General features: G+C 30.6%; 1 protein-coding gene across 4 annotated transcripts in view; it reads right to left on the reverse strand.

Moving 5' to 3' along the window:
- LOC143246272 (uncharacterized) overlaps positions 1–24,637 on the reverse strand; it is a 94,793-nt gene extending 70,156 nt beyond the window's left edge. Inside the window, exons 1-3 of one of the 4 annotated variants that reach the window (XM_076492725.1) lie at positions 24,614–24,637; positions 14,764–15,229; positions 13,920–14,312 (exon numbers count right to left, since the gene is read on the reverse strand). In XM_076492725.1, coding sequence (XP_076348840.1) covers positions 13,920–14,312; positions 14,764–15,024 — 654 coding nt within the window. In that variant the 5' untranslated portion in view covers positions 15,025–15,229; positions 24,614–24,637. Of the gene's footprint in view, positions 1–8,988; positions 9,118–13,919; positions 14,313–14,763; positions 15,230–23,928; positions 24,589–24,613 lie in introns of those variants that run through there. The other 3 variants (XM_076492723.1, XM_076492724.1, XM_076492726.1) reach the window with 3 other exon arrangements.
- Between the last annotated feature and the right edge of the window lie 229 nt (positions 24,638–24,866).

The raw sequence follows: 24,866 nt of genomic DNA on the forward strand, positions 1-24,866 counted from the left end.
CACAAAAGTCTGTGCTAACTTCACTGGACACAAACGTATATTTTATTATAAAGCAAAAACATAAAGGTTAATCTGTCAAGGTTAACTTGGTTGATCACGTGTGAAATGATACGATTTAAATTCCAAGTTAGCAGCATGTGGGTGTAATTTATTTATTTTTTTTACTTGCAAGTGAAGTCCAATTCCTTCAAAAATAGTCGAAATTCAGTGACAATTTAAGAAGTTAATTATCATAAAAACGTCAAGCTTAGATCTAGTTAAATTAACCGTATATTCAAAGATTAATTATCTTATTTATGAGCCATGCAAATATAATTAGTGAGCGGTTAAGATGCAATTACAATGCGTGATACGATAAGCATGTGTAATATTTATCCCTATAAAACCAACATTCAGTTTAACTTTTTTTGCAACAAAACCGAAAGATTGCGCATGTCTGTTCTTTAATATTGTAAATGTAAAATTTTTAAAAAATCAGCAGCGCTAACCGGTTGGCCAAAAAATAATAATAATAAATTTGAACAAAATGCTTTAGTCTCGTCACGCACTGCGTATATTAAATACAAAACACAAACGGTGGGAAAACAAATATTCAGTTTACACTCACCGAATACTACGAGAAACCAGGTCTTAACTTTACTGTTTTTGTTTATTTGTTTTGTACAAACAAAGTATACCAACTAAATATTTATTTTTCCTTAGCATATGTTTTCATCATGTAAGTAATTACACGACTTGTAACATATAACCTAGCTCTCACGATTTACTCAAAAATTAATTCATATGCCTACAATACAAAGCCGTTTGTTTTTGTCGGTGTGAAAAGTAAATGTCACTTTCAACCTATATCTTTTAAGGAGATTAAAACGTAATTTGAGTGCGTTTTATTTGCTTCAAAACATAATCAGATGACTAAAGTTCAACTAACCACGATTTTCATTTTCATAAAGGTAAAAAAACCTTAGTAACAAACAGACTAAACAATGAAACGTGGTTATACAAGCCAAGGTCAGCAAGCAAAAACATGATACAAAGTATATACGAAGGGCACTTTAGAAAACGTTTACTCAGGAAAATTAACGATATGATACAATATAGCTTATATACCGTACTAAACTCAGATTTTAAAATAGGTATTACATGCTGTGATTTCAATACACGATGCTTTCGCTACAGGAAGCCGTGATATTGGGGGTCTAACTTGTGGTGTAACTGTATTTACCACCGGTTCCTGAGAGACAGCGGCCAGAGAATGCACCAGTAATCAAGAAAATCAATAACGTCTCCGGGATCTTGACGAGCTAAACGTACCAACTGCTAAGGGAGACTTAGTTAACATCTGTGTGATTTCACATCTGGGATCAAAAACACACACACGTACAGAGAGGTGTAAAACACACGGAAATAAATAAAATCATTCTTAAAGCAGTATTGATACAAAAAATACGAAACAAAATAATGCTGTGAACTGATCACAGAATTGTGTCTTACAAGTGTGTATTTCCAAATGGGTGGTGTTTGTTTTGAAACAAATACCATCAGCTTTTTAGATGAAAACTAACTTTAGATAGCTTATGTATGTAAACACTGCACTTCTGCTGACTTAATGAGCAGTCACTTCGGTGCGTGCTTCATTAATCACATGTAATTTCCTCACTAACAGGCCAGCCTATTCAAATACGAGAAGCTTCGGTGCTTTTCCGACCACATATCAACCTACTCGGGCGCGGTTAACAATCCTTCGATTACAGGACCATGCCGCGAGGGGGATATAACCACCGCAAGATACAATGATACTGGATAGGTATTTTCTGACACTAAAAAATCCCTGTAAAAGAATTTCGTACTTTCGTGTTTTATCCAATATCACACGATATGTATATGGCTGAATGAATACCATTCTGCCAGGTAGATGTAACCTCCCATTAAATCTCCATTATCGAAGAAATCAACAAGCATACTTTTTTTTTTATCATCAGGTTGGTGCAACTTGTGTTTCTACTAAACACTTTAAATCACGGTTTGCAGAATTTATATTAAAATTTATAATATAATTATATTATTTTCAATGTAACACCAGGTTGAAGGTTTTCAGAGAAAGAGGTGGGGGGCGATGAACACTGTTGATTGAAAAGATTTAGAAATTAGAAAAAGAAAAAAATGTGTTGCAAAACACGAGAAGTATGATACCAAAAACACTGATATTCCATGACGTTTATGACATGTAAATGTTTAAATTTATAGCTAACACACACACAAAAGTTGGATTACACAGACACGCATTATTAGAACGGAAAAAGCTATTAAAATGTAAAAATACGAGTGCTTAAAGTGAAAAAATACTCAATTTTCTCTAACACGCTACATAGTTTACTAAACTAACCATGTTAAAAACAACACATACACACACGATTACTAATTTAACTTGGGCATGATAAGAGTAGATTAGATGCCCATATTTGCTCACAAATATCTTGGGTAAAATATTAAAATATGGTTACAGAATACACATATTTACAAAAACTTAAATAAAAGTCAATTTCATTTAGGCCAAAAGACCACCGAAACAAGTCCCTTCAGGCAACTTATGAGCATTAATTTAGTTCTAAGAGAACTTCGAAGTTTAAGTACTGTCTTATAACGTTTCTTAGTTCTAACGAAATTTCCTAGCTGTGGGACAAATGCTTTATTATTATATCAACCATGCTCAACTTTCAAATTATAACAGAATTTACGAACATGACATCCGGTTATACTTCACAAAGCAGCTCGAGGGCCTAATTTTGAAAATTAAACGTACTCCCAGATAATGCAGTCTGCACAGTTGAAATTAATCTCCTGACTTGCACTCCGAGGACGCAGAGACATGTAAGATAATTTACACACATCGAGGTATGACCTAAGAGTACAAAATTTTATCCAGATTTCTATAACACTGATAGGGCTCATGTTCCGATGAAGGTCACTTCTTTAAGTTTATGTCAAATGCTATGTAAGTGCCAATAAAGGATACATAATACATTATACAAATTACTATGCATTATGAAAATACATATAGTTGTGACGTAATTGTGGGAGTTTTAATTTGGCCTAATTATTTTATGTATGTTTGTTTTACTCTATGCACATTGATGGAAAGTATAATCAAAACATACAAGGTTCCTTATTCCCTAATAACTTTCATTATTTAGAAATATTTCACGTAACTAAAAGAAACATGTACTCCACACCCACCGATGTTCTTATAGCTGTATAAAAGTATTATAATCGCTTCATAAACACAGCTCATATCAATCATATACGATAACATGTAAGATAAAAAGCGTTCCAACAACAGTAGTGTAATTTTTCATCAATCCAAAAATAAAGTTTCTGAAGTATATTCGCGTTTTTACTTATATATATATATTACATTTGGTAATTTGGTACTAAACAAAAATACTTTGAATAGATTTTTTTTATGTTCAGTTATATATTCTCACACAAGCGTATCTTTTTACTGCACAGACCATGACAATGTACGAGTTTGTATTCATTTCTAAGTGAGATGGCGTAACAGTTGAGCAATTATGCTTACAGATCACGAAATATTACAGGCTCATACACAAGTCTTCCAAACACCATCATCTTATTTACCAGTCGTCTCCCACGAACCAGAACTTTTATCCCCTTTTTCCCACCTCCCCATTCCCAACCCGACCGACTAGCTGCATGCGCCAGTACTAGTACCGGTACAAGGTTTATCAACACCGTCAAGGTCAAAAGGACTTACAAATCATCAGCCTCCAGAATAGTCGGCATGAGCCACGAGGCCAAGAACAACAATAACAACAACAAAAAAAAAAAGTAATAAAATTATTACGCATTGGTAACCACTAAAACCCAGCTGAAGAAAGATGTTAAATAACGTCTAAAAATTACCCGTTCTCACTGGGCACGTATTTACCAAACAGTTAGCTAATATTAGTAGATCAAAATTTAAAACTTGCCAAACCTTTCAACTGATGAACTGTATAAAGCTGAGGTAAAAGGTGCTTCGTGATAACTTAACAACTAGATTAGTTCTTACGTTTTTAAAGAAAATGAAAAGCTTGCGCCGTTTGTTTCGTATGTTTAGAATTAACCACAAAGCTACACAATGGGCCATCTTTGCTCTGCCAACCACGAGTGTCGAAACCCGATTTTTAGCAGTGTGAATCCGCAGACATACTGCTGTGCCACTGGAGGGCAACGTACACCGTTGAAGGTAACTCAATATTCGACTTTTTAACACGGAACTTGTTTCACACAGAATTAAACATGTTTAGTTATCAAGCAATATGAAGCAATGCATTTCCTACCAAAGAATGTTGAAGGTTAGTCCTGTTACACAGTATCTCAATTATATAAGGTCGACTAATCGAGCACTTTTTTGTAACAAGTAAAACCATATATACAATATACAATGCCAAAACTACTATACAAAATACACATGAACATTCGAATATTATTTCTGGAATAAACATGCAGATTGGGAAGATAAACCTGAGAGAAACAACTTTCATTTTCAATGTATTTTGGATAATTTACTATGCGCTAAAAGAGCTAACAGGTTCCACTTACAACTTCAGTTGTATTATTAAAATCAAGATACATTAACACTTTAAATAAAAGACACCAACTAAAACTTTTGTTTGTATAATTACATACCGACCATCGAAATTTTTCTCCTATAAAAAACTAAATGATTTGTTTCAGAAAAAAAAATATCTTAAAACATATATCTATTTTAAAGATGACTGACGAGAATCATTTGAAATAAACAAAACCTTTTTTTAAACTCGGTATATAATTGAGTTTATCATGACCAGAACTTAATGTCTTAACTGCGTACTGCCAGCTCTCTTAATGTTTTGCTTATTTCGTTTAAAAGGCAAATTTGTTTATTTAATGAGCCTGAAGCCGCGCGCGCGTGCGCGTGTGTGTGTATACATATGTTGTTGTTTTTTTAAAACACAAGAGCTGAACAGTACTCGTAGCATACATTACCAAAAATTCTCATCGCGTTTGATTGTTGTGGTTGTTTAATTTTAATCACACTTCAATTATTCTATCGCCTCCTAGTCGCAAAAATAAACACTGATCTTGATTTACGATTCTTTGAAATCTTGTAGTTAATCAACTAACTAATTCTCGTAGCATGTTTCCAATTCGTCCTTTTTACTAACATGCACGCCCTCGGTAACTAGTAATTCAATTTAATTGTGGTGGTTACACCAACGGAACTGACATACAAAACCAACTAAACAGGTAAGTATACATACATCTGACCTTCAAAAGTGAAAACTGTTTTGCAAACATACTTAATTGATAACAATTATTTGCGTTGCTTTATATCATTTCTTCACATTCACATGTTTCGATGTGAATATTTTGTTGTTCGCCGCATGATAACTATCGGCAATTTTGTCCAAGATATTAATTTGTTCAATTGGCGGAGAGAATAATCCGAGATATTCTTCGCTAATTCTTAAGTGATGCCAGGGAGACATCAGTTAGTCACCATCAAGTAGACGTTTTAACGGTACAAGTTTTATATTTAAATCGATATTCAACAATTATAACAATGTATTAAGAGAACTGATAGTAGTTAGTTGACATGGGTATATGAAATACAGGTTAAAAATGATCGCATCAGTGGATGAAACGTCGAATCTGTTTAAAAAGTTGTTCCTTACTATAAAGCTGTAACTTGTAAAAGTACTCGTATCAGTAAACTAAAAACTATTCTCGAACCTACTCAAGACAGACAAATTAAACGAAATAATGGTAATGTACATCAACCATGACACTATTAAGAACTACGTATGTAAAATGTATTTCTATGAATTATTTTAGGCTAAATCCTACACACAGTTTTACACATGACATATTTTCTATTTCATGCACCGCGTTTAAACAGAAACAAAAAACAATATCGAGTTTACTGTTGATTTCAAAAATATGAATTAAAATTTGGAGAAATGAAAAGAAATACTTTTTATTTTGATTAATACACAAGTATATTATTTTTAGCATTACATACATACCTATACATATAAAAATATTGTAAAACATTAAGACATAGTATCTCGTAACAATGTTATACATTCAGTAAGAAAATGCAGAAATATTCTCGAATATTTGCTTGAAGTGATAATTATTTTCATGCCTACGCCACCAAACGAACTCTGACATAGGAGTCACTCATGTCACGATTGGTTGGTTCCACAGTGTCGCTTGTTACGTGTTTTAACCGTATTCCTAGTTCTTTACATTTCCTGCAGATTTTAGAAATATAAATTAAAATTTAGAGAAATGATTTTTATTGTAAATTAACTAATTTTTATTTAAATAAACAATTATTTACTAATTAATTTATGTTGATCTTACGTCACATAACGTGGCTTAACCTAGTAAAATATTTTAAAATACCTATTAATTTCTCCAAATTTTAATTTATATTTCTAAAATCAGCATTAAAAACGATTTTTTTTTTCTATTTTAACGCACTGCATGAAAGAGAAAACTCGTACATGCTCAATGCATAAATACCACCTTAAAATATACCATTTAATTGCATTATAACATTTTGCAGACCAAGTAAGTATTTAGTAAAGCCAGAATACCAGATACCTTTACACTAATGTATAAAGGTCACAGTGTAACAAGATGCGAAAACAATATATATATTTGCACTTGCACAAAAATGCAAAACATTAAGTTTGTTAATGTATGGGGATTTTAAATTGTTTTTTACTCGTTACAGTAAATCGATGTTTATACAGTTTTGACGCTACTAATTTATTCTTCTGAGTTATTCAACAGACATGTTGTTTAAAATACTACAAAAATATCAAATCCAATCTAAAATTCTATTCACTACTTGTCAGCGTGTTACATCTTTTTGTTATTTATAATAAAAGTATTAAGGTTATTAACTGCCTTTCTTAATTTGGAACTTCTGACAAGAAATGAAGCAAACATCCGACACAACCAACTCAAAATCTCATTATCTTTTAACTACAAACAATGAAATTAACTTTTACATTATAATGCTTCCATGACTAAAAGAACAGCATGTTCGGCACCTACTTTAGATCCCATGATCCACAAGACCATACCATGTTGAATTATATGGGTCTCGGGAAATTCCACCACCCCTCATTAGTGATAATGACCGATCTTCGTGTTTACAAACATTTTGTTCGCTGAATAATTAGTAGCACCAATGCTACATGTTCTTTAAATTCTGTATAAATATCACGTTCATTATGGTTAGTAAAAGGCAACACAAAACGCCATACATACAATAAACACTCTGCAACTCTATGAAGCCTCGTCATTTTCTTTCGGTTGATTGATTGAAATTAAATACAAAGCTATTCAATGAGCCATCTGTGCTCTGCCCACCACGGGTATCGAAACTCGGTTTATAGCGGTGCGAGTCCACGGTGCCTCCGGTGTGGAGGGGGGGGGCTTTTCTTTCGGTTTGCTCTTATCTGGGATTACTGGTTACGGGTAAATTCTCCGAAACTTGTATAACTCAGTGGCAAGTGGTGAATCGAATGATAGTTTGGCTTTCACATTTATTGTTAGTACTGAGTTTGTGCCGTTATACTGTAAAATATAAATTATATACAAAAGTATGATATGTATCGTACCTTTCTCATATACAAACCACGGGTAGTGCAAATGATTCTAGTAATTTTCAAGCGGTATTATATCACGAGAACTGTATCAAGAAAGAAAACCACTAATTACACGTATGTATGTATGTCCATGAATCATAAGTACTAGCAGTATAGACTATGGCAAAATGGAAAGCGAACACGCCAGTTTAAGTGCGATAAATATCACTATATATTTTATAAATTAATGTAAAGCATTTACACCGCTTAAGTGACTACACTTTTTATTAACACTAAAAACTGATTAACCCTAAACAGCTATAAAATACAGCAACAATGCTCTTAAAGTGAAATAAAAAACAACAATTTAGCTGTAGAACAGTGCTAGTAATGTTTGTACAAGACTCTTCACGTACTAATTATCCTTCTAGTTTGCAGATGAGGTAACAATACAAAATAAAAGAGGAGGGTTTGACTAGTTTCCTTTTGCCCTTTGACAATGTGTTCGCATGCATACAAGTATACATTTTTCAATCCCACCTGTTTACTTCTAGAAGCAATTACAACTTAATCATACTGCAATAACAAACAACTGTCAATATTTGTATTAGACTTGTACGGTGCACACTGTGGAACTGACGGCAACTTTTTTTTTCTTTTACCTCGTGTGCTGAAAGCGAAGCGCCTAGATATAATCTTACTGAAATGGTAAATTTTCAAGTCTGTCTACAAGAAATGGATCAGGAAATAAGGAAAAATTGCGAAAAGAATATCAGCTATCTTCTTTGCGCCCGAGATAACGTCAAAAACCAAGAAATACATTCCATCGATTTTGGAGATCTATAACAACTGCGAAACGATTACAGTGAGCTGTTCTTGACAGGAATTAAATAAATGTAGACTAAAAGCTTAGTGAATATGATCAAGGTGTCCGAAACATTGAACAAAAAATACAAGGAGGGAAATATATACAAATTCTTGACAAATGAAAAGTTTTTGCTTTGAAATAGTTTCATAATGTATACCACCTTTTTAATATTTAGTTTTGTTGTTTCAAAGCAACTTATCTCATGGCAACAAATACATCACGAAGCTGCACACAGTGAGCCGCTCTCTAAGTAGATTTCCACTGATAAACATAGTTCTTTCCCAATTAGCTTTCGCATTTCCAACCATCTTGTTATTAAAACATTGATAATCATACCGAAACAATCGGAAATATAAACTACGCCTTTTGTAGGTAAAACAATCTTTTTAACACGTATGGAACAAACGTATAAATTTTCTAATAATCGAGACAAACTTTTAACGAAAAAGGACAACAAAACAAACGACTTACGAGGGAAAAGAAGTTCCATTTCATGACTGATTAACTGATGTAATTAGTGCGGGTCTAAAAACTATTAAAGGATCACAAATATTAAGCAGGTCGCTGACTTAACTTCTCACTGGCTGTTTCTCTCTACTCAAACCGATAAAACGCAACACCATGTACTCACTGTGGGATAATAAAATAGTGAGAAAAGACGTGTAATAGATCAAATAATGCAAAATATACTTGTGACAGATTGAGTACTTACTAGTTAAATTCAGTATTTGGGTGTAAAATCAAAGAATAATAGACACTTCAACAGTATTACCTGTCTATACACTTACGTTGTTAGATATAATTAACATTCAAATATATATCACCAACCCAACAACGGCCTTTTTTCAGATATTTCGGTTTTTATACAATTTCTTAGGGACGATTAATTAATTTGTAGTGAGTACAGAGAAGTATATGAATATTTTTAGTATACATTCTTTAATATCTAGTAACATAATGACAGATCATTACAAGTTTTGTTTCTCCAGATGTCACATATGAAATTTGGTTACACTTGTTTAACTTTAAGTTCATATTATTATTTATTTATTTTAATTTTTCACTAACATGTGAACTACATTCCAAAAGTCTAAAATAGAACTTAGAAACGTGAAGGTGAACTATTTTTATTAACACAATCCTCTGTCATTGTTGAATTCCAACAATAACAATTATATGCACATTAAATTTTGTTCTTGCAAAAACAATATATTAAAAACAAATTCAATAGTTTCTGCAATAAAAATTTAATAAAAACTGATATCACACACAGGTATGAATACATTTATATTTAATAACCATATTATAATTTACTTCATTTTTATATGAAAATTATTTACAATTCTAAAGATGAAAAAATATATTTTTCCATAAAAATAACTTAAGTGTATAACAATCAAGTAACACTGAAAGACAACCACATGGAAGCGGTTTTTTTCCCCATTTTTATAATACAATATACAATACGCGACGCTAATTTTTTAATAATTTTGAAAACATTTTGAAATTGTTAAAGTTATTATTAACTATTTTATAAAGATAACATATTTTATATGGTAACAGCATAATGCTTTTCCTTTGCCACATTCATTAAGAACTGCTCTCTAACAATAAAGATATACACAAAATCGAACAATGCACAGTTGCATAATTATCTGTTTAAAAACACACCAATAAAATCATGATTATTGTTATAAATGAAAAACGATCAACATTTCAACAAACTCACCGTACACTAAACCACGGCTGACAAAAACTGTTGTATCGTTTTAACAAGTAAAAGTGTAACGACAGTTTATCTTTTCATGCAGACTAAAAGTTATAATAAAAGCGATAAGTTTACCTGATGCTTCAACTACAGTACGCAAATAAGAATAAAAAGAAATGTTTATATAAACCTTGCATGAATTTATTAATTATATTTCGCTGTTTTGTTTCTCGATATACGAAAACTGAAAGGTTTGACTCTTGTGTATGTGTGCGTGTTAAACCGTCCTATCATAACTACCATCGTTTAACAAGATAAATTTCAAGTTCAAAAATGTATCCCCCCCCTTGAATTTCTTCAAAGCAGTATATCTTAAACCACAAGATCGTTGGTTCGTCTTACCTCCTTCCCCAGTAAATTACCTCTGGAAACAGGTCTGACTAGATGCCAACACGCAAATGTACGCGGAGGGAAAAGTGAATTTAAAAAAATGAAACTTAACTACTGACCTAGCTCGAAATATAACCTCAAACAACATCCACAAAACTTTAAAGGCATGGGTGTGCCTGATAACGCTTAGAAACTTGAAGATTCAACATTTGTCAACAACAACAAAAAATACTTCAAATAATGTAAAAAAGAGTCTTAATATTTGTTCTGTGAACTAGTTTAAACCGAAGTTTTGTTCGTTAAAAATATTAAATACAACAGATTTATCTCTTACACAATTATAATAGTTTATTAAACAAATTTTGATGGTTGTTATTGCACTACGTTAACTCAATCAATTTACAATTCTAAATCTGTGAATCCTACTCTTTTAATAAACCGTGAAAAAATGAAAATAAAAACACTTACACCAGTTAAAAATAGTAAAAAATTAAAATATAAAACAACATACCTATTATTGTAATTATTATTATTTACTTTTTTACAAACTGCCGACTTTGAAATTTTAATAACATTTTTCTGCATAAACAAATGTTAAAATATAATAACGGTGAGAATGAAAATATTCCGTGGGTTTTTCCGTTGCGCAAACTTAAAAATATTGAAATCAAAATATGTTTTTTGCAACCGTTAGAGAAAGAAGATAAAAACATGGGTAGGGGAAAATTGTTCAAAAGCATGTGGCAGATGGCAAACTAAAGCTCGCCTGCCAATATACACACGATAGCAAAGCTATAACAAACACACACACCAGGATCAGTGGGTCATGCTGAACGAACACCAGGGTAGTGGTAGTTTAAACTACGAAGAACGTTTTAATCTTTCATGCTTACACAGCTGGTGAGCAAAAAACTACACATATCTCGTTATCAACATCGCTATTTACACTTCACTTAAAACTATATAATGTACTGCAAAAGGAAGAATAAAAGTCTGACATTGTTGATACTTTATAACTGTTGTTTAATTACACTTCCGTGATTCTGCAAATCCAGTAACTAAACATGTATACCTATCAGAATTTTTCAGTAGCTATATCTGATTACATTTCCTGTATCGTAATGTGAACAACGCGCCATTGTCACATCATTATTGTACAATAGTTATCTAGAATAGTTGATTTCAGCAGATATCTAAAATTTTCTGATGAAAAAAAAACTTTTGCGAAAATACAATTTGAAAGGAACAGCATGAAAATACACGAAACACACTTCGTATCTGTGAAACATGATATTTACGTATGAATATTATAGGTAACAGAATTACGGCAAACCTTTTTTTTTTCTACTACAAAAAATTAGTATAAACTATACAGGCAGACAAAGTTATTCCAATGGTTAATAAACTCAACATAAGTTTATTCAATTTTCCTTAAAATATATTATATCTTGAGCAAAACACGACTGAAAAAAGTGTTTGAAAACAAAGTATTTTATACTGTTTCTAATTTATGATGTTGAATCTATGTGATCTCTTTTCTAAGTTAAATTTTATTACTAACACATTTCAGTTGAGAGAAAGTATATTTAGGCCAAATACAGATGAACATATATCAATTACATCACAAGCAGTGGATAATCATTTTAATAATTTTTCAAACTTTTTCATTAAAAACTGCAAAGTAATCTACACACAAGTTCGTTAAAATATAGGAATGCACTGTTCATTATTAATAGATACAAATTATATGTACTCAAAACCATAATTATCCATCCAATGGCGATTATTTTATATTCTCATTTCCTCAAAGGCTGGTCAGAACAAAGAATGTTTTTATTAGGTTATATAACAAAAATTTACAAATAAATTACTAAAATAATTAAAGCTATACTAGAATAACTGGAATAATCAAAGTTACTTATAACCAGATCATCAGTCATTTTTGTTACAATTCTAAGTACCTCTAAGTTACTCCCATCACCACCAGCTTAAACAGAATATTACCATGGAAAATGTTAAGATTCCTAAATACGAGGAAGAGAGCTAACTATTTATGTTATAGCTAGACAACTTCAACTTGACAATGATCAATTGAAAAGACCTGGTTAGACCAGTGTGGTCTGACAACCCAAGGCCGCATTTGTAGGCCTCTGCAAAAATAAATGTTTCCTTTTTAAAAACGAATAGTGCATTTGTTTCACAAATCAAAATTGTAAAATATATTTAAATAATTTATACTTGACTAATAATAAATGTAAATTTCTATACTCATCAATAGCATTTTATTGAAGAAATCCATTACTTTGTATGCCAAAGAGATGTAAAGTACAATCATGCTGATAATGAAGTCTGAATTATCTCCTAGACATAAAAAATGCTACAAAAATTATTATACCTCCACAGACTGTATTGAATTAGTACTGTAATGACAATAATGACATCGTTAAAGTATGAAAAGTTTTACAGCAATATTTATGGTTAAAAATACAACTTTAACTTTAAATATGCAAGATTTGAACTAAAATAAACAAATAAAAAATAGGAATGACAACAAAGGCTTCAACAGGTTGTAGAGTTTTAATTGGTAGTCTTTGTATTATGTTCCATGACTGCATTCACTCAGCTTGTACACTCCTCGTGAATAACATGTTAGTTTATGTTTTAAAAAAAATCATTCACCACTGAAGTCAACATTCTATTAAGCCACACAAGTAATAAACTATAACATTCTAATGCTTCTGTCCTCTACAGTTTAGCTTTACTTAAGTAGAAAGTTGGAAAAGATGGACTAGATAACCATTTTAAAAAATTTACAACTGCAATACTGTTTATAGTTTTTTAATCTCATATTCAAAATTTCTATGACATTCCTTATGAATAACTTTCTTGGTTATGAACTTAAATTTAGAAATTTAAATACACATGTTGATTTTATACCAAAACTACATTTACTTTTATGGCACACTTCAAGCAGGGTAATAGGATTTTTATATTTTCTCCTGTTTTCCTCATCTTTATGTAAACTTTTACTTAGTTTTGTGTTAAATACTTCAAATTAAAAATCTTCAAAAATTTGCAATTTCTAAAATAAACCATTTCAATTAATTTTACACATGCTAAATTTAATCAGCAACAAATCTTGTTTCTAATACAATGTATTGCATTAGATATATATACTAACTGGTTTCATGTAACAGATTATAGACTTTTTTTTTTTGCATGGCTGATACAACAGAGGTTTTTCAGTTTTGTGATAAAAGTTCAGTTTTCTAAAGAAATAAATTACTTGAATTATTTCACTTACTTTATGTAATGTATTTTCTAATGGAAAGTTCTTGATACTTCTGCTACTAGAAGCAATTCCAAGGGAGTCAACATCTGACACACTCGTTCCTCCTACTCTTCCAACCTTGTAGAATCGACCCTCTTGAAGAAGTCGACCACTAGCCACAGCTCTTTTGGCAGCAAACCTGAGCTGTTTACTGAGGTCCAAACAAGAAGAGATATCAACAGTGTATGTCTGCTTTACATATTTTTCTATGGACCTTAATGTTGATCCTTCAGAATTTCCCAGATCTCTAATTACTTTCTGCAACAGCTTCACCAGATCTGTTGCTTCTGTTATCCTTACAGAAGGAGTTTTAACCTGAGATAGTCCTGTTGGGTCTTTGTAGGAACACAATCCTTTATTGTACACCTAAGTAATAAAATTAAATGTCTGAATTGAGAACAATATTCAATATCAATAAAAATTAATAAAAAGTATATTACTCATGAACAAATGATGTATGAAAAATAATATTATTTAATTTCCAGTAAAACAGGCTTCTTTATTATCCACTGACTTTTCAAAATAGCTTACTAACAGTTTTACAAATGAAAACCAAATTAGGCAACCAAATCAAAAACTTGCATAACCACAAATTTTTAATCAATGCATTAAATCTGTTTGGAAATCTGTATCACATACACATCTTTACTGATTTAATACTTAATTTGTTAATATCTATTGAATTGCTCTATCAGTACATGCACATTCCTTTACAAGTCTAACATTATAATAATCTCCAAAACCAAATATAAAAACTAAAATTGTGTTACACAATTACTAACAACATGTTACATTTATAATTAATTTCTGCATTTACCTTCAGTACTGTGCCCTCATCAACAGCTAATTCCAACTGTGCCACAATAAAGTCCTTGCTTACTTTATTGCTCTGTCGAACAGCACTACAGATTCGATCAACAGAAGGCCTTTGTTTCTGATGCTTGATTTTATTAATGGCTTCCAGGATCCACTTTGTACAAGTTGGGTTTGCCTGTGCATGCCTAACTTTACCAATGGTTCCCACCTCCTCCAAAGTACCCTCATTTGTGCCATCACCCTTTTCTTCTGTGTCCTTCATGGTGAACAGCAAGTAAAAATCACCCTTCCAAGAACCATTTTTTGTGTACTAACATAATTTATCAACTCTCTCAAGTCACTATTTCAATTAGGCCTCTCTTTCAGCCAACATCCATGTTACAGATTATAAAAGTTTTGATCGCACATTGTACACAATTAACTTTAAGGGTGCACTTTTTCAGATCTCACATTACCAAGCTGATTTCCTGAAATGAAAAAACAAAAGAATGAGTTATCTCAGAAGCAATTAAGCCTGTTGCCTTTGTCAAATCCTATAATTATACTGAGTGTGAACTGTTCAAGTTTACATTTCATTCGAATGCTTAAAAAAATAATTTTTCAAATAATTAATATTCTTAATTTGTAAAACTTGAAAACATTTCTAACTTTGTTAAATGTGAGAAAGGACACCTAGTAAGATCAGTGTTAAAAGTCAGTTAGTATTTAAGCAGTATTAAATTTAAATATACGAAAAAAACCAGCAGTTACTTAACTTGAAGGGTGTATATATATATATATATATATATATATATATACTTTCCCTTTTATAAATAAAATTAAAAAGTACTAATTTAGCATGTTTATCACAAACTATAAGAGAATTTAAAGTATATTATGATTCTGTTTGAAGATATTTTAATTAAAATATTATTTCAGAAAAAGAAAGATAAAAATCTAATGCTTAAAAATTAAGTGTAAAATTCTCATCATTTACCATATTGCCAAATAAACACTTCTGAATATTTGAACAAGTTTTTAACACAAAAACATCTTCATACAGTACATCATTACTTCATTATAATATCCAAGTAATTCATTGTGTGTGTGTGGAGGAATATGTAAACATAATTGATAATCTACTTTCAAACACAATATACCTGAATATGAACTATTCGTGAAGCATTTTTCATGTACAAGGCTTTTAGCATTCTATTCTGATTACATGTGCTATAATGTACATAGTGAAAATAGTTTCATCTGGAAATATCTTTGGGTTCATAAGTATCACTCTGCATAATCACTTTTTTCTTGCACTCGTTTATGTCCATTTCTTTCACATTTCATAGGAACAAATTATTATTTTTAGGGTTAATATTAATTCATATTTTGTTGTTTGCATAAACAGGATCAATAAGTAGATTTGTTTTATATTATTTATGAAAAAAAACATTTAAAAACAAAACAAAAAAACCAACTAAAGTGCATAAACAGAGGTTATTGTGTGACTTTTATGAGCTCCAGCAAAAAATAGGTTAAAAGGCTTTAACCTGTTTATAAAAGACAATACCTTCTAAACCTGAAACCATCCTGTTGGCTCTTTTCCAAACATTCTCCAGTAACTCATCATCTTTTCATAAATAAGATGACAGAACATGGATAACCTTACTTTTATTAATATTAAAAAACAAACCTCCTGCATCAACTTTAGCACTATTTGAAATGTTAACTAATTCACTATGAACTGGAAATTTAGCTAGTTTACTGGTTTTGTACCATTATCAATGTAGTCGGTAAAAGTGATGAATATGATAACACATGACAAGTACTAACACTAACTCAGTAACAGTTAGTATTCAAGCAAGTCACTTCACACAGTGTGTTAATGCTTCCTTCAGTTGTAATTTTACTGCATCTATAGCAAACCATTCTAGATTCCACCACCCAACCAACACTCACTCCATTTAAACAATTTTCTACCCTAAGAGATGTACTCTTTCTAATATGCCTCTCGTGTTAAAAGGAATCTGACAGATTTGTAAGTCATGGACATACATTTCTAAACCATGGTGACTCTGATAACTTGTCTAAATGCTCTTGAAATTTTTTTTCTTTTTTTTTTTAGATTAGTAATTTCCAAACCACTGAAGTGAGACTAACTGGCAAGTAATTACTTTGATATTGTCTATCTTCTCTTAAAAGACAATGAGATATTGACTAATTCCAATCCTTTGGCATCTTACTAATTTTCACACATTAATTAAAATTTTCAAGTTAACACCCTATAAACCTGTTCTTTCTCTGTTAATATTTCCTTCATTATCCTAGATAAATATTATTAGGTTCAGGTGCTGTATCTTCATTCAATTTCCTGATCTTAACTTGACCAGCTCTGGCTTAATCCTAGCTTGTACTCATGGATATCAACAACATTCATCCCTTGTACACTTTACAAAATCCAATGCTTCCATTCTCTTTTATGTTAAAATGTTTAATTCTTAAATTTTACAACTTCCTGATCTGAAACCTTTTGTTTTTTATTCTGTAATTCTGCAATCTGCACCACAATAACCTTACTTTTCCTTCAAAAAAGAAGCTCTACAAACTCTACCAAGTCACTCTGAATTTTAATGATATACACTGTAGTTTAAATCAGGGCTTATTGTTCTAATTCCACATGGCATAAAAGTTATCAGTTAATCATTATACCTGCAGAGTTGATATATCATTACCATTATTTCCAATTCTTAATTAACTTGTGCCAATTTATTTGCCTTCAAACCCTTAAGCCTTAATAATATTACAAAGGCAGAGAGCACAGTATTTTCTATGATATGCTTCAAAGGTAAATTTTATTCCACAACATATGCTAGGTTCTAGAATTTATCTATGGAAATTTTAATATTTAGCAAATAAAGATTAGTTAACCTGAGTTTTTATCTCAGTATAAGAATATCAATTTGCTAAAAAAGTAAAATAATTAAAAATGTGTATACAGAAATGATAGGTATATGATCTGTACATAATATTTCACAAAACATTTTCTTTGCTCCAACTCTATGTAACAATAAGTATGGTTTTTAATATATCATTAAAAATATAGTTTAAGAGCTATAAAAATGAATATCTGTCAAAGAGAATTTTCAGTGTTATATCTAAAATAAATGTTTTGAATAAATCTTATGATGTTTAATAATAGTTTTTGTTAACATGTTGAATGCATGACCTCTTTAAATTAAATTGCTGTTCTAGAACAGAGGTTTCCAATTTTTTTCACTCACTACATCTTAACCAACCTACCTTACTTTGCAAAACACCCTGCTGCCATATGCAAATTTTTTTTTTTTTTTTACATTCTTAATTATCTTTCGTTTGGTGAAACTCTCGTGAAACACTAGCATGTCACAACATACAAACTCAAAAACACTATTCTAGATCTTCTCAGTATTCCTAATAAAATTAACCCTTACATTGCTGGCAATCTTCATCTGTTGATGCCTTAAGATAAGCTGTGTAGCATAAAAAATCATACTGCCAAAAAACACATTCATTACTCTAAAGCTTGTGTTATATTGACTTACGAAAATGGCTGAAACTGGAAGAACCAATACAGTAAGATACACTTCATGATAAGACAGGGGAAAAGAAAAACTAAAATTATAAAACGAAAGATATAATACATTGCAACTGTTATGCAAAAAAAAATGTTTGAAGGTTATACTAAAATTTAAGTTAAAGAAAAACAAACAAACAAATAAATAATAATAATGCTGCATCTAAGATAATAATTCTAAGACATGCCATAAAAATGTATAGTTTTATCCTGTACATTTATAATAATGCCATAAAATTAGACAACAAGCAGAAAGTACAAATAACATGGCACTTTTAAAATAAAACCACAAACTAATGAATAAGTTGTACATTAACTTGTATGTTACAACTGAAATGATGCCACACAAAAACTACAGTGTAACAATGTAAAATGTATTGTATTGAAATTAACAACAGCATAAACATTCTTCCCTTAGAATTATGGAAATACAAACAGCACATAAAATGTTTCACATAATATCCATCATAATTAACACCACCAACAGAGCACAAAGGTTAAAATGCTTTTTCAAAAATAAAATGGAATAGTTCAAGAATTACCACAGAATACAAGAAATAAGTTAAATACTTTAAAAGAGAAAAATGAATCCTTAATAAATGGTAGTCTAAGTTTTAAAGAAATATTTAAAAAAATCTAAAAAAAACAGACAAAGCATTTCAGACAAGTTAAAAATGATATAAAAAGACAATGTTACAGCACTAAGCTCAAATTAAACTGAACAAAATTAAATGACTATAGAGAAGACACCAAACTCCTCTAATCTAATAAGAAAAAAACTTTAAAATACATGCTAACTAAACATAAGCACACTATAAAAAGCTAAATCATATAACTGTAAAAACTCAAATAACAATAACACTGCACAACAATTTGTTTAAAAAGTTTTTGCTGATTGTGACAGGTACCTGGTGGGTATGAACAAATATAGTTTTGGTTTTGCTTCATCACATAGGAACTTTGAGAAACAGACAGTTAACTGTTTACCGGCAATAATGTATTTAATTGCATTTATGTTTCTAATACACTATTAAGTTCAACATAATTAAAAGTGTTTTGCTCCTGATTTTAGTTTGTAATCATGTTGCAGTTTCCGACAGTAGTCAGCAAGCATTGACGGATTCCAGTTGCCCTGATATCGTTTTTCCATTGTAGCAATGTCCTGGTGAAACTGAAGATTTTGATGAAAAGGTACATGATGGGCAAATTGGATGTGATTTTCATGATTAGCAGCCAAAAATCTATAAGGAACACCCAACAGTGTTCAAGAAGCAAAAACATTGTTGTGCAGTGTAATTCAAGTATATTTCCTAATATTAACTTCAGATGATATTCACTTAACAATCACAACAAAATAAGTATTAAAACTAATAAAAATGAAGCAATGATTATACAAAAGTGGAGGGAAGTTAAACTTACAATTGCCTGAGCAAGTAAAAGAAACTTGGTATATTATAAACATCAAAATAGATCATGCCTACTAGTATTTGTATACTTAACGCCCAATCAAAATAACAAAAAAAAAAAAAAAAATGAATGAAGGTCATTCGGGTAATTGATCTTCCCTGACTAAAATAACATCTAAGTTGAATATATCACAGACATCACACAATTTCTTTAATAGCCATATCTATGTTTTTATCATCACAAATTTATCATTCTTATTCATACAAGTGCTAAAAAAAAATAATTACATGTTTTTTTAATCATAACAGGAACATCAGACATCAAGCTGTCTACTTAGATACCATATTAGATGTATTTTACATTCCGATACACCAATAATAAAATTATGTGCAATGTTTATTCTGCACCTCGGCTTAAACCAATTATATCTAATGAATACCCCACCTCCCTAACCAATTTCTTTTCCTATGTTAGACAACAAAAAAAAGAGGCATAAATATTGAAAGCTGCTAACTTTGCAAGAATTTTATACTAGAAGTAGAAAATTACAGAAATCTTCAACCATAAATATTTAAGAAATGTAACTAAGTCTAAGAAGCCTGATGTTTTTACCATTAACTCCTCAGTAAGTTTTTTAAGTTATAATAAATGCAATTTAAGTATACAAATTCAAAGCAAAATAGCGAACTACTGGTACAGTGATGAGATACAAGTTTCATCAAATTTACTAATGTACACACATACAACATGGATGAACTTGTAAGAGAATCTATCAATATTTATGTTCAAGTTCTATACAAGAGTGATTTCACAAAGGTTTAACCACACACACACATGCACACACAACCTAAAACTTTTAAGCTTCACAATGTCAAGAAACTGTGTGTCAATTCCCTAATGCTAACATTGTTAGTGAGTGACTAATAAAGACATGGTTACATCCCCTCCTCGAAGCACAGAGATACTACTTTGAATTAAATTTTGAAGTCAACAAGATTCATGTATGAAAATATGAGTGAATTCATGTTCATGTTTTAAGCATGTTGATAGACAAAAAATTTTTAATTTAAAATGTTTCCTCATACAAACCCAGAGCTGCAATAAAATCTTGCATTAAACAGAACAAGGATGTACTGACAAAAACTGAAGTCACCTTTTATTGCCTGAAATGCAACAAATTCTAATAAAACATATTAGCCACAAATGAAAACAGAATATTACAATTATGGATTAAGTTGATTACAAAATTATTACTAGTTTCAGTAAACTTTTGAAAAAAAAAAGTTGTTTTTTTTTTAAATCAACCTATACTGTTTTCTTACACTCAGCCAAAACATATGTTACTTGGTCTAAAAACAAGTTCCAAAGCATAGGTTTATTACCAGCCTAACATTTAGGACTTTGCTTCTACTCTGAGATTTTTTCATGAACAATTAAAATAAATCTATTGCAATTAAAAAAATCCAAAAAACTTGAATCAAATAACCTCCATTTCTAGTGACCCTATGTACTACCTTTAATAAAATGGTGAAACAAATAATTTAAAATTTATACTTAAAAAATTATGCTGCTATAACACAAAATGTTAAAAAGTGTCTGCAAATTACTTTTTAAAGGTTATTCAACTTAGTTAAAGAAACTGAACCCCCAAACAGTACATGTTCAGATATGAAGGTCATCAGTAATATCTTCTGCTCACATTTGTTTACACAAACTGCTGAATAACAAGGCTTTGATAAATGCAACATCAGTTATTTGGCAGTTAACTGTATGATTATAAATTAAACTGATATAATTTTAAGAATTTGATATTACTACTGAATTAATACTCCTTCACATTAATAAACATTAAAACCTACATGTCATTTCTCTTTCATGCAGACTTTGTTTTACACACATATATATTACTACTATTAAACTTTATTATATAACATTTATTAAACTTACATATCTGCAATTATTAAAATAGTAGATGAAATACATTAACCTAAGTGAATGAAAGTAAAGTAAAAATAATCAATGCAATATTGGTATGGGCTAATCAAACAGGTTGTTTCAAAATAAGTCCAACCAACTCATCACTACAACAATGTATAACAATAAGCAAAGGTCTTTTTGGTACGCCTAATCTTACTACTGTTTGTATTAAGAAATAGAGACCATATTTATTTACTTTCACAGCAATGAGCACGTGCTAACAATCACACAGTATCAACAATCAATTGATAGAATTGCCTGAATTTGGCCTCTAGTTTTAGTCTAATTGCATTGCATATGATTAGTTGAGCCGATGGAAAGAAAAACACAACAAAATGGAGGAAAATTAGCAATGTGTTGTGCAACCACAGCACTTCATTCCTGATAGAACATGAAGTGTTGAACCTGTTATTAAAATTCTATAAACAAAGTTTACTGTTAAGACTCAGAGAAGTTGAAAATAGTTCCAGACTTTAACCAAGAATCTGAAACTATTCTAGATTCAAGTTCTATTTAGCATAAGAATAAAATACTAGGCACCAGAATGAATTTTCAGTCACCATGGTGACCTGGTACTCAGTATTTTTCATAGCTTGACTTTTATCACTATTATGAGACATTCTACCTAACTTTCTGATGTTACTATTACTCCAGTTTTAACACTGGCATAATGCCTGTAACATTTGTATAAGTTATATGACTTTACAGAGTAAACAGTTTACAGAACTTCATTTTTATTGGTTGTTACTTTAAAAATTGAAAACTTAATTATTCTTATAACATTTTCATTGCATATACACAATATTTATTAATCTAGGTTATCTTTTCACACCCACTCTTGAGAAAAGTAAAAACTTAAACACACCCTTTGTTTTTTGGGTAATCACATACTCCCCTTTTTAAACTCTTGTAAAGTTCTGACTTCCACTTTTTCTAACAACTCATTTCAAAAGTCAGTCACCCTGATAAAAAAAAAATCTTAACTGAAGCCTAGCTTATATTTTCCACATTTAAACTTATGTACTCCTAACTAATGTCTTTAGAATAAAGGACTAAGTAATTATAAACCATTCATTATCCAACTGATTCTTCTGGATAACAACTTGTCAATTTCAATACAATCATCATCTACCCTTCTTTTCATCAAGATGAAATAATAATTCTTAACCTATCCCTATAAGATAAACCTTCATTACTTGGAATTATCCTATAATCCTCCTCTGAAACCTTTCCAATATATTTGCTTAAATTATTATAAAGAGACCAAATCTATATAAACTATTGTGTTCTCTCCCACATCAAACAGGCAACCGAAATACATTATCTTACACTAACAATACTTAAAGTTTATTTCTCAAATAGTTGCCTAATTTATAATTTGATACAAATTATGAAACCTAAATGTATTAACTTGCACTTACTTTAACTGAAGGTCTATACTACAAGTTACTAACTAAACTAACTTAAGACATTATGTTGAAGAAAAAGATTATATTCACTTCACTTAACGTTTGGTTTCTAAGTTGTTGTTTTTTCAGAAATGACCTACTTTCAATGCTAGACTCAAAGCTAGCAGACTACACATTTAAACTTGTTTTACATAATAATAAAAGTAGGACTCAGGGTCAGGAATATTCATAACATTTTCTCCTGTAAAAACAAGTGAGAATATTTAAAAACTAGACCCAATCTCACAGTCACACTCACAAGTCTTCAAATTCCTAGCTATCAGCATTCCTTGAACACCCAGTCCCCATTTTAACATTTTATGTGTTTAAAACACTGCAAGATTATTTCTGTTAGTTCTAACATCATTATGAGACTATTTCTTTTTTAAGTCCAAATCCTCAGTTTTTGTAAGTTCTGTATATCTTCCACCCTGTTTAAACATCTTAAACTTATAATATTTAGCTCATTTTTTATTGTTTATGTCCTTATTAATTGAAACAGGTTTGCTCTTCCCTATTTTTCTTTACCTACAAAGATCCATTAACTCAAAAATATAGTTTTATACTCACTTAAATAATAATATTAATCAAAATGGCGGACAAAGACGTCATTCTCACTTCAGTTTTCGTAAATTTAAAGTACCATAAACTTCTACTATAACAAATGAATCTTCGTGAAACTAAATGAACAACTACAGAGTTTAATTAAGGTATGCTAACCCATAAGACACTTTCCACTCACCTGAAAAAAAGATAACATGCAGTTTCACATAAGCGCGAACTGACAATATTTCCAGCCTCGTTAATCAGTAGCGACTTAACATCGAAGCCATCGGCCTTAGTAGGCCTAAGCAACGATGCTCCCGAGCGTTGAAGTAACAGCCCGCGGATTCTCACCGTACACTCAACAATTACTAATGTCCAAGTGATAGTTTATAAACCCTCACTCACAAAAAAATTATAACAACGAAAGTTTTCAAACAATTTAAAAGCAACAATATATCATGTAAATAATACGAACTACATACTTCTTGCAACCTATCCACCTTGAATTATTATTTTAAAACAACCAATAGGTAGTGAAAATATCAAAACGCAACCACCCAATACGCACCGTAACAAAATGGCTCGTAACGTAAATATGGCTGCTTAAGACTGACTATGCAATCTCCAAGTTGGGAGAATTTCGAATCAACTTCGTACCGACCTTATATTTATTCGTCATTTATAAAACAGTTAACTGAATGAACGAAACAAAACTGCTAAAAATATAATGTTAATAAGAAAGATTAGCTCCAAAACATCAGGTAAAGTTTCAAATAATTAAATTATACATTAAAAATCGTGAAACCTGACTCTTTAATCCAAAGAGATACTACGATTTTCTTCTGACTACATATATGAGTTACAAAGATAGATTGTTATACCTTATTTGATTGGCTTATCGGATAAAATGCTATCGTCTGGTTGGTCATCATTTGCTAAATGTATTATTTTGTTAGAAAAGAAGGGATTTCTAACTCCCTCTTTTGACAATGTTTACAGATCAGAATAAAAGGCTTTTAATAAAATTACTTAATAAATGTCCTTCAACGAATTTTCTAGAGAAATACTTGCCACTATGTATTAACTTGAATTGAAACACTTAATTTAGTTAAATATATTTATAGTTAACTGACA

The sequence above is a fragment of the Tachypleus tridentatus genome, chromosome 3 (assembly GCF_004210375.1).
Source record: "Tachypleus tridentatus isolate NWPU-2018 chromosome 3, ASM421037v1, whole genome shotgun sequence".
Taxonomy (NCBI): domain Eukaryota; kingdom Metazoa; phylum Arthropoda; class Merostomata; order Xiphosura; family Limulidae; genus Tachypleus; species Tachypleus tridentatus.